General features: G+C 32.9%; 1 protein-coding gene across 4 annotated transcripts in view; it reads right to left on the bottom strand.

Moving 5' to 3' along the window:
• Window positions 1–12,335, bottom strand: part of RYK (receptor like tyrosine kinase) — a 36,888-nt gene that overhangs the window by 1,352 nt on the left and 23,201 nt on the right. For 2 of the 4 annotated variants that reach the window (XM_058187205.1, XM_058187206.1), the window contains exons 8-14: window positions 10,477–10,611; window positions 9,139–9,225; window positions 5,798–5,867; window positions 4,492–4,624; window positions 2,439–2,548; window positions 1,802–1,961; window positions 226–362 (exon numbers count right to left, since the gene is read on the bottom strand). In XM_058187205.1, the coding sequence (XP_058043188.1) occupies window positions 226–362; window positions 1,802–1,961; window positions 2,439–2,548; window positions 4,492–4,624; window positions 5,798–5,867; window positions 9,139–9,225; window positions 10,477–10,611 (832 nt within the window). The remainder of the gene's footprint in view (window positions 1–225; window positions 363–1,801; window positions 1,962–2,438; window positions 2,549–4,491; window positions 4,625–5,797; window positions 5,868–9,138; window positions 9,226–10,476; window positions 10,612–12,335) is intronic. The other 2 variants (XM_058187207.1, XM_058187208.1) reach the window with 1 other exon arrangement.

Here is a 12,335-nt window from a genome sequence, read left to right as displayed (position 1 = left end):
ATACATTTTAATATAAAACTTTGGGATTTTGCTGGGATTGTATTTTTTTTCAACTCACTAACTGAAATTATGCTCTTGGCTATTATGGCCTTGACTATGAAAAATTATTCCCTTGTTTGCCCACTCCTACAGAAAAAGAAATGCTGAATATATAGTTAGTTTTAAATTAGTTCTCACTGATTGGTTAAGTGCAAGTCACCATTAACTGCAACTATTTCTACTTACAATTCATCAGGGCAGTTGATTGGTTGAGCTATTCTGTATCCATCCTTTAGATAGGCAGCCATCTCAAAGGGATCAATATCTACATACGGAGTTTGTCCTAAAGTCATTAATTCCCATAAGGTCACCCCAAAAGACCACTAGAAAACATTAGATAGAATACCTGATTAGAATTTAAAAATATTTTTCATATTTAGGAATTCAAAGCAAATGTTCCTAAATATTTAATATAACATTTAAATATAGGTGAGTTGCAGTGTAACAGATATGGTCACAAAATTGTTTAGTTACTCTTTTAAGTACTTCAGAAAGTTATCACTTTGTATTCAAGCATAATATAAGCACAATGCAGGATAACACAACCTGAATGCACAAATATATATTTAAAATATAGTCAATTAAAAAAGAGTAATTTTATATTTAGGATCATATGATTAAACAATCATTTTTATCATGAATGAAATTCAAATTTCTGCTCAGGCTTTAGAACTTGAGAATACCTCATGTCACCAGTTGGAATAGACCTAGAAACAGTAGGAAGAGCTGAAGCAATTTAAAGAAGCCTACCAACAATGTCCACCCAGTCAAACATAGCCTGCAGTCTATCTTGATACTGAACACCAGCCTGCATAGCTTCTTCAAGTTTGTCAATACATTCCTTCCATGTTTTATTTAAACCATCCCAAATGGAATTAGCTCATCTATTTTGTTGACTAATGGTTTGTCAGGTTCACCACATGCCGCTTTAAGCTGACACATTCTGTCTTCACTTTTATATTATAATGCATTTATACAGCTTTTACACACATTATAATAATAATAATAATAATAATAATAATAATAATAATAATAATAATAATAATAATAATAATAATAATAATAATAATTTAATTTGTATACCGCCCTTCTCCCGAAGGACTCAGGGCAGTTAACAGCCAAATAAAACAACAATCAAGACACGTACTATACAAATTAAAAGCAATAGCTAAAAAACTTATTTCAATTTGGCCCAACTATTAAAATACATTTCAAAACCCTAAAAAACTAATAAAAATTAAAAGCCCATAAAATCAGCTAAAATTTTAAAATTTTAGGTCAGTCCTGCACAAGAAAATAAATATGTCTTAAGTTCGCGGCGAAAGGTCCGGAGGTCCGGAAGCTGTCGGAGTCCCGGAGGAAGTTCGTTCCATAGGGTGGGAGCCCCCACAGAGAAGGCCCTTCCCCTGGGGGCCGTCAGCTGGCATTGCTTGGCCGACGGCACCTTAAGGAGTCCCTCTCTGTGACAGCGCACGGGTCGGTGGGAGGCACATGGTGGCTAATATAACCAAAAGAGGCAAAGTAGTATTGTGGCTATGATGCTGGTAATGAATAAGGGTAACTTCTTCAAACCACTTCCAATTATAAATAATGTATACAACGGTATTTCGCAAACTAATTTTGCTTTCTTAAGATCATCGGCAGAAACAACCATATTGATCATCTTAAGAAAGCTATCTGCAAATAGGAATTTAAATTTAGATTTTTTTTTACATGGTTTAAAAGATTGTAATGTGATATTGAATGATTTATGTTAACTTACCACATCACTAGCACCAGAAAATTCATTGTTAACCAAGCTTTCAAGAGCCATCCAACGCACTGGTCTGTTTTCATTATCTCCAAGGCAATGATAATCCATTGGAAATAAGTCTCTGGATAGAGCATTATCTGTAATCTTTACCTGAAGTGTATCATCAATGCTGCATATTGAAATATATATGGACAATCAGTTAGGCAAGGCAGTAAAACTTTTATAGGCAAGTCTTAATCATCTTAAATCATCCTTTCCATACAGAGCTCAGAAAATCACACTGTATAATATAGTCTAATATTAGCAGTGCAAACATAATTCATTTTATTATTGCTTAGGGTTTGACACTTCTTAAAATGTTCTGTCCCATTTTGCTGCCATCATTGTTCATTCAAATATATAAAAATTCTATACATTGAAAACTTTTCATTAATTTTAAATATTGGGGCTGAAAGTAATGGAATATGGGCAAGGAATAACCTGCATTTTTCAGGAACCAGGAAATACAATTTTCGGGGTTTTAGAATCCATGTATTCCTGTACTACCTCTAATGAGAAAGACCTGACTGAACAGTAGAGCATTTAAAATAATGTTCTTCCAACATCACTGCTTTATGTATTTATCTTTTTACACATCAAGACTTACACACAGTTTCTAGCAGCCAAGTCTTTGTGAATAACTTCTCTTCGGGCCAAATAGCTCATTCCACAGGCAATTTGAATTGCCATGTGTACAAGGTCTTGTTGAGAAATTGCCTGAAATAAAAGGTGGTATTTAATTAACTTGTTCAAACAAAATTTAGTTACTATTTATTTAATGGTTCATGACCAAAACATAGTTCACCCTAAAAAGTAAATGGTCACTGAGAAAGATCATCAAAATAAAAATCTGAACTATAGTTTTGATCTATAGCTTAGATCTTTCTGTAAGCCTAGATCAGAGGTGTCACTCAAGGTCCGTGGGCTGGATCTGGCCCACTGGATGCTTAGATCTGGCCCATGGGGCTGCCCTGGAAACAGTGAAGGACCGGCCCGTGGTGCCTCTGCCAGTGAAAACAGTTTTCACTGGCAGAGGGTTGCAGGAGACCATCACAGCTTTGGTGCCCGTTTTTGCTAAAAGAGTGCTTGGGCCACCACAAGCACCAACATAAGTGACGTTGAGCTGGCCACATGCAACCTGGCCACGCCCACCCTGGCCCCCCAAGGTCAAACACAATCCTGATGCGGCCACAATGAAATTGAGTTGGACATCCCTGGTCTAGATCAAAAACTTGCTGTTTCAGTGCCAGCAAAGCTTTCTCCAACTGAGCTAAACTCAGATATTAAACAGTTATGCCACATAATTTTAAATTCAAATATAGATTCTAATGATGTAAAATTATCCTGAAAAGTTATGGGAGACCAAAAGGCTATCAGATCTATGAAGTTAGATTAGCCCTCTGGTCATTAGCAAGTGGAAAGGTCAGAAGAATTGATGGAATGTCTAAAAAATTTAGCAAACGTTAGATTATAAAAGCTACATACAGATCAACAAGCTAGTCTGAATGGAACGTGGTGAAACAGACTTGCTCCATCTTGGCAAAAGAGTTATTTGTTCAACATGTATGCTGAATATATGTTGAAAGAAGCTGGATTGGAAGATCAGCAGGTTTTTAAAACTGAAGGAGGAAACATCAATAACCTGCACTATGTTGGTGATACTGCACTGATAACTTTAAATGCAAATAATCTGCAAGGTCTAGTCACGAAAGGCAAGGAGAATAGTGAAAAAATGGTAGTAAAGATTAAAAATAAAGAAGACCAAACTAATGATAACAGGTATAGTAAGCAGCCTTAGTAATGATTATAAAGATTCTGAAATGGTGGATAATTCTGCCTTTTAGCATCAACTATCAATAGTAAAGAAACCAGCAATCACGAAACATACTGTAGAATAGCACTTGATAGACTTACAATGAAGACCTTGGAAAAATTATTCTGAAGCTGTGATGCAACAACATATACAAAGATTAGAATGCATACAAATATTTTCTCTGTGACATTCTATGGAAGTGGAAGTTGGACTGAACAGTTTTAGACATATAATGTGAAGATCTAGCTTTCTAGTCTACAACGTTTGGAAATTGTGAAGGGAAGAGAAGAAAAACATGAACAACAATAAGGCAGATAGACTCTTGGACTCAAGATCGGGTTGGGGAACAGATCAACCTGGAAAACTCTATATAGTCACTAAGAGTTAATACTCTATAGCACATAATCAGCAGCATTTTTATGCATTTTATTGAATCGCTTCAATAAAAGGAGTCATTATTCAATATTCACAAACCTATGGGGTCTAGTCAAGTCATAACTTTTGTTCTATAGATCTTAATTTCTACTTGAAATTAATTCTTACAAGTAATGTTTTTCTACCTGCAGCCTACAGAATAAGTGCAAAATGATTTGTACATGCACACAATTTTAATTTGTTGGAAGGGGAAGAGAAAGAGGAGACTCTTAGTTGCTACAAATGTACTCCATGAAAGATTATTCAATTTACTGCAAAAAAATTAATTAATTAAAAACATACTGTTTATTCAAGATTTGTCACAAAACTTGATAAAAACAAGACATTGTCAGGAAATCATATGGTATGGTCTGAATGTTTAAAATATCCAGAGTGGAGACAATTTTGAATCCTAGGATTAAGCATATCTTACCTGAGGGTTATTAGCTTCTACAAGTTTGCATTGTCGCAAGAAAAGCTTGAGATTACCCCAATTCATGTAAGGCAACAACACCATTGGTTTTTCTCCTTCCTCAATACAAACATGAGTGATTGGGAGTAGATTTCTGAAAGAAATATTAGTGTTGGCTTGTTATAATGTTATGTCATTTCATTGTTGATTAATATTCCATGACCAACCAGTACTGCTGCATAAATTGTAGAATTATCATCCTTATCCTTTTTGTTTCTATTTTTCCGCAATACATTTCTGTATAAATAGTATACAAAAATATATCTACGAGAGGTAAATTATGGAATTTCATAATTACCGTATTTTTCACTCTGTAAGACGCACTCCCCCCCCCAAAGTAGATGGAAATGTCTGTGCGTCTTATGGAGCAAATATTGTGTCACAAGCTGGGCCGAAGCAGCGGGGTCCTTTTACAGGCCTGAACCACGCCTCTTCTGTCTTTGTCATTGCCCACATATTCTGTCTCTTTTCTGCAGTGCAGGAGTCAATACGTAGAGCTGGCACATGAGAGGACATGGTCTCTCAGGCTCTGGCTGGTATTTTTTTTCTTGTTTTCCTTCTCTAAACCTAAGTGAGTCTTATGGAGCGAAAAATACAGTAGATCAAATGGATCGGCTGAATAAAATGAAACATATGGGGAATGACCTTACAAGTTGCTTGATAAACTTAGCTAATAAAAAGAAATCACATTTAACAAGAACTTTATCTTCTAATCAAGAGATAATAAATATCCACAGCTATGTATACTGTATATTAGTCAATGATATCTTTATATGTTTTTTGAATAACTATACTGAGACTACGCAGCTTCAGTCAGTCACATAAAAATTAGAAAATATTTTTTCTCTATTATGAATTAAATATTAAGAAATGGCTAAAGATATGAAATGAATACTAATTTTCTATTTATCAAAGGGCAAAAGTAAGAAATTACTACAAATTTTAAAGCATGTTTAGGACTACAGAAAAGATTGATTTCATTTTAAAAATAATTCTTTCTAAATATTTTTCAGTTACATTTCTGGACATTTTCAGATATTGTAAGTTTCTTGGTGAAACATGGTTTCATTATCCTCAAATGCTTTCTGTTCTCTTTTCCTTTATGTTTGCTCTTTAGCAAGTAATGAACAAGATATTCCTGAAGGCAGAAGTTGACAATTTTGAATCTTCCATAATTTTTTTAAAAGCTATTCACTGAAATAAATCTTAAATAACCATTCAATCCCATAAAACAATTTTAGCATGATTTTAAAAGAAGAAAACTAACCTGTGATGAAGACCTCTAAGTTTACTGCTTTCTGTCAGCATCATTGTTATTTGAATTTCAGAAGCTTGATCTAGAAAGCCAAATTTTTGTTAAAGCTAATTTGTATAGATGGAAAAAAGCTTTCTTGAAATGAGTTTGCAGACTTAGATATAAAAACTCAAAATGCCCAAAGAATAAAGAAACTGGATGTAGTAGTGCATCTCCTAACTTCTTAAATCTGATGCAGAATAATTTGGTACCATTTTTTAAAACTCTTGGTCAAGTTCCTTCAATTACTTCTTTTTTTGTAATAAGTTGGGATCTCCAAGTAATAAACAAAATATGCATGCTCTAAAACAAGTATTTATATATGGCATAATTTTAACGACATTTATCTTAAACAATCCCATACTTGAATTAATTCTTATATGATGATACCTCATGCCAACTTTTCCATGTAAATGACTAATAAAACAAGATTCAGATTGTATACAATGCTCTACATTTAATGAAAACTTGTTTATGTAATAAATACACCACATTGCACCTTTTTCCTCAAATACACTTCCACAAGTATTAACTGGGAAGATAAGGAATATACTGAATTTTTTAACTTAGTGAAAATAGCTATGAGGAAAATAAAGTAATAAGGGTATGCTGCTGTATTAAAGCTCTAATACAATTTTTAGCTACTACTTGACAACTGTGACCCATTGTGTCATTCTCTCAGAGATATTTCTTTACCTAAACAGAGAAACAGAATAGCCACAGGCAGGCAAAAGGGCAGTGGAAGCAGAAATGACTTCTAACCTCGTGCCTGCTTTCAAATCATTGCTGCTTGTGGGAAGTGATAGTGTTGGAAATCACTCTTCTTACTCCTTGGTTGACCCGCAGAACTGTCTACCATTTTGTTGAAAGGATGGGGAACAAAGGGAGCCATAGACTATAAGGAAAACTGCACCTTCATTTCCCATTCCAAGAGCCCTCCCTTTCAGGGAGAAAAGGGCTCACCCCTCAACCACCATGTCCCCCACCCAGCTCTACTTTGCCAGTAAGCATCCAGATCACTCTCTCGTCCTATCCTCACTGCCTATTCAGAAATTTCAAAATTGCAGCCTTGGTTGGCCCCGTCTGTCAGCTATAGGTGCAGGGTCAAGAAAAAAGTGGGAAAGAGGGTAGGGATACACCCTTCTCATCTTCCTTTTTGCTATGGAAGGTACCAATTTCTGGGAAGTATAATCAGAAGGTCTAGTGGCACTGAAGCAGCCACAATTTTGGTTAATTTCAATCCCACAGAATTGATGGGTTCCAAATTTTGGATGCATTCTGTAAGTTAGCTCATTTCAGGTAACTTGGTTCAAAAATCATCGCCCTGCTTCATCCAATCGAAGATCACAAATAAAGAGACATGAGGGATTTAATAATATATAGATTGTATGGAAATAAATCTAATTGTAATGTCATTATAAAATTACAGTAAAAATAACAATAGTAAAAAAGGATAAATAAAATAAATCCAAATTATAAATGTGTGTGTGCATAGATAACACACACACAAAAAAGAAAATGTGCCTAAATAAATGTCTTCATGAAATATTAAGCATTTAGATATAGCATATAACTCCACAACTGGAATAATCAGCAACACACCAAAGCGTTATTCATTAGATTGAATTATTAAACTTATCATTCAGAATACATAGAATGCATGCATGTGATACAAAAACAGGTTACAAGGATTTAAAATGCACTTGTAATTTTATCTTAAACTACAACAGTTTAAGTTAATAATTATGTAAGTTTTAAAAACTTAGTAACTATAACTACTCTCTCTGGTAGACATGGATTGATTCATATTAAATTTTCTCAGGGTATCCGAATTACTGGCTGTTGCACAATACTATCAATTTCTCTTGTATCTATTGGACAAACTATTCTGATTGGGAAATAAAAACAGACAAACAAAAGAAAAAGATGGACACCATAAGCACATCAACAATATTTTGAAAGCTTTTTCTATACAAGGTGTCAACAAAATGTTAATACAGGTTATTTGCATGGAAATTACCTATTAGCTAAGTTTCTTCAAAGAACCTGTTTTAGTAATTAGATACTTTTCAAGTATGAATAGCCGAGTCAAAAAGCTGACTTACATTCAAATTAAAACTAGGATATTCAATACTGTTCTATTCAATGTTTTATCTTTTAAAACAGTTCCACAAATTTGGATTTGATCCCAAGTATTTGAACCATGCCTGATAGGATCATTTCCAAAGCAGGACTATTCTATTCATGCAGTATAAACTCTAGATCGAACCTATTGTGTTTTCTTATCAAGATAATTTCCTTGTTGTTTCTTATAAATCATTCATTTTTCTAAGAAAACAAATCTAACCCATAGTCAGTAATTTAAAATGCATACCCACTCTACCTAAGATGCAACCAAAGGGAACGTAGAAGTGAACATTTTCTGGAAGAGTTTCCCTCTCACAGAACGGTCAAACTGCATTCTCACTCTTTATTTTCCAGCTTTTTCAAAATGGCTTTTAAATGTGAATATAGAGATCAAAGTGAGGATAAGAGAAATACCTAAGCTGAAATAAATTTGACTATTTAGGTGCTGTTTTCATATATTGTTATAATTATTTTGAATCTATGTTGATTCTTGGTAGTACTTATAGCAATCAGTTATCATTTATCAAATGATGCATGTTGTTAGTACTTATGTTTGTTATTGCTATGTCTAATAATTTTGAAGATATATATTATATTTAATGTTATGCTATAAACCTCTTAGGAACTATATAACTGAAATGGCATAGAAACACCTGCAATATATTTTTTAAAAAACCTCATAATAAAAGGCAGCATTAAATTCTGATTATCAATTCATTAGCAAAATAGGTGGACAAGATCCCTTCTAGTTTTCTTAATTCTAGACTTCTTCACAAGACCATGTACTTGGTTCTTTTAACTAGAAAAGTATAAGCTAGAGGCCCTTTCAATTTATTATTCAAAACTAATATGTTTATGTGTTTCAATTTTTCTTTCTTCCCGTTATCACTTATATCGCAAACTAATTTCCCAATAGAATTTGGAATGATTTCTCCCTAAAACACATTTTTCTAAGGTTCAGTGGGAGGCACCAACTTCCAGATTCACTAATCCAATCCCTTTACTATTTTGTTGGCTTCTAAAAATATGCTTAAAATGTACACATATGTATAATAAAATGGGGCCATCTATTCTTCTGTAAACGGAAAAAAAGTATGCTAAAGGTCATTTCTTTTGATACACCTGGAAACGAATGTTTATGAAGAAGCATGGCTCCCCAAGAATGAAATTCAATGTTAAAAACTTACCTTTTACTGTTTTGACAAAAACTTGTTTTTCTTTACTGGGATCTTTCTCTTCTATTAGAATACCATGGAAAATTCGACCAAATGTGCCTAAGAATAAGAAAAATTAAAGAAAAAAACTAATATAAAAGTATTTATACATACTTCAAAAACTCAACTGTGAAGAGCAATTAAGCCTAGCAATTGATCCTCCTCTTCAGAACATTCACAGCTATCACTTCTTTGCTTTGAATCACACAGTATGACACCTGAACTTTGATTTGCTATTGTGTAATTTGGAAGATCAAAAAAAAGACTTGTCAATATAAACTTTAATATAAACTTTAGAAGCTTAGTTATAGTGAAACCCTCATTTTCAAAAAATGTAGGACTTATCAAATCCATCCACTCAACTACAATTCAAAACACTGCCCAATGTCACTGAGAGTCCTGGCATACACATAATAATAATAATAATAGATTATTATTATTGAAATATAATTTAATATAGGCTGTACTGAAACCTTTTAAAGGCCATTTTAAGATAGTCAGATCACCAGATAACCTGAAAATCACAATCTTTCCTTAGTTAAATTTGACAAACTTGCTCTTCCAATGGTGCACTTTGATTGTCTCAAGCACTAGAATGTCATGTCTGAATTAATTTGATTGGAAAAGCTGCGAAATGAGCAACTTAACCAGAAGTTAAAAGCTTAAGAAGCAATATCAATTACAAGCGCTTGGACATGACATTTGAACGCAGAAGCTATAGCAATGGTTCTATATTATATAACATTGAAAAGTGATTTTTTAAAAAACAAAATGATAAAAATGATAAAATATAGATATTATTTTATTATTACATATTTATACTGTACAGATCCTGATTCAAAGAAATTGTCTTCCCTAAGCATTAAGCAAGAAGGAATCAGACTCAGGTGCTGTATGTTGCTAACACTTGACTTATTTTAGAACCTAAGCATCAATTTTGTAAGTAAACTGCATATAGAAACCATGTATAATTCTAGGATTGCCAGCTAGATTGGGAAGTTACTAAAGAAGATGCTGCAATGAAAGGCATTTTTATGCTCCTCTATGGCAGTTTATTTTTAATTTGATTATTTTCTATAATTTCTAATAATTCTATTATTTACCAGTTTTTTTCATCTTGTGCCAGGCACTTAAAGTTTAACCAAGTTGTAACAAACAACTCAGATAAAAATCAGTTTCTTAAAATTGACAATTTTCTTGATTATTTTGGTTAACTCTTTGCTTAAAATACCAATATCTATCTGAATAATTTACAGTAACTGTGAAGAGAGAAAAAAATGTAAAAAAAAAAAAGCAACACTTAAATACCACCTTCCTGAAGAACATCTTTTAGTGTTATCCTTTCTCTGGAAATTGCTATATCCTTCACTTTAGTTTTTGCCTCCATCAAAGTTACACTTTTAAGGTCATTCTTCTCTATCCGTAAAGTAGGATAACCTGAGGAACCAGCAAACCCAAACAATAGCAATATAAATATCAAATGTAAATACTTGAAGTGCAAGTTTAATTAAACAATTAGAGACAAAAATATGTTGCAACTTAAAGAAATGTCATTTTTAATAATGCAAGAAAAATACCCGCTCCTGGACATTACAGTATGCATTAATTTTACTTAACCTATAGACCAGGAGTGTCAAACTCACGTCATCATGGCAGTGTCAAGTGATGTATCAGGACCATAGGCAGGGAGTTTGACAGCCCTGCTAGACTGTTCGATTCAAAAATTACTCTGCGAAGAGTAAAACTAAAAACCCACTATATAAAATGCTAGAAGATAAAAACACCAATACCAACCCAACCCCAACCCAAAACCCATTTCAATGTTTTCTACATAATAAAACAATTTCCTTATATTTAATTACTAAATACTACACAAGCTTGTAATATTTTAATAGTCAAGAAAGCAGGCATACTGCCATCTTCTGGACTTTAAATGGTACTTTTATATGAAAGCTGTTTATTTCTCTATATACTTTGAAAAATTAAAGTCTCTTAGAATTTATAGCGATTGTTTTCATAAAGATATTGCTTATTTAGGGAGACTGCTAAAGTATATTGTAAAGTATGTTCAAAAATATTTTTAGCAGTAAATTAGTTGAAAATTCTCTTTGGTAGGCAGGATATGTTGATGGAAGCCCTCAATTCCTCCTACTAGTTAAAAGAGCTTTGATAATTAAACAACCATCCTTTATTTTAAGAAACTCTGTAATCATTCAAGGAAAATGAACTGTATTCTACTTTATAGCCTGACAGGATTAATTGATTCAGTCACAGACAAAATAATTACAGTCATTTCGAAGAACTAGCATATTTAAAAAAGAGTTAGTTTTACACACGACTTCTGAGACAACAATGTTAAAAAAGACATAAAACAACTAATGTATCACAGAGAGTTAGTACTGGAATTCAGATATTAGCACAAGACATGCAATGTAATTGCTGACTTCTGTCATTATAGTATTGAGCTTCTGTACCATAGAAACTATAAAACTAGTATGTGATGTATTCTTTTTCTGTAAACTCCTTTATATTAGCCTTTAACTTAAGACGCAAAACAATCTGACCTAAATAGTCAGAAACCATAATAAAAATCACAGGACATAACTTTAATGGTTTTTTTTGTCCTTGATTGATATATAAAACAATATGCCTAACAATATGCAAACCATGGTTTAAGCATTTTAAAGTATTTATTGAAATGCTGGTCCACTTAAGTTTTCTTGAGAATAGTCATGTTTATTTTCTTGTGAATAGAAGCATATTATTGACTAATTATGATTAACTATGCCAATAAAAAGAACTGCTTGAATTCAGTGGCACAAGGACAATGAATAATCCAAACATCTAGCTCTTTTGATATCTGTCTATAATGGTATGATAAATCTGTGTTCGTGACAAATCATCACTGCATTGCTTTGCCTGCCTTCACTCCAAGTTAAAAAAATAGAGTTAACATTACTAGGTAATAAAACAGCTATACCTTCTGAAGTTTTATTTTTGAAAGTGCAATAAAATTGGTTTCTCAAAATGATAGATTGAATCCTTAATTTAAGTTAGAAGAAAGTTTTTTTTAATTATATGTGCATTTTTGTTTTCTTGCAGCCCTGAAAATTTAAGGGCAAAATTAACTGTTTTTATCTCACCTCTTACTTACTCAACTTACTTACTTA

The sequence above is a fragment of the Ahaetulla prasina genome, chromosome 6 (genome assembly GCF_028640845.1).
Source record: "Ahaetulla prasina isolate Xishuangbanna chromosome 6, ASM2864084v1, whole genome shotgun sequence".
Lineage (NCBI taxonomy): Eukaryota > Metazoa > Chordata > Lepidosauria > Squamata > Colubridae > Ahaetulla > Ahaetulla prasina.
The sequence above is the reverse complement of the archived record's forward strand: the minus strand, read 5'-3'. Positions and strand labels throughout refer to the sequence as shown.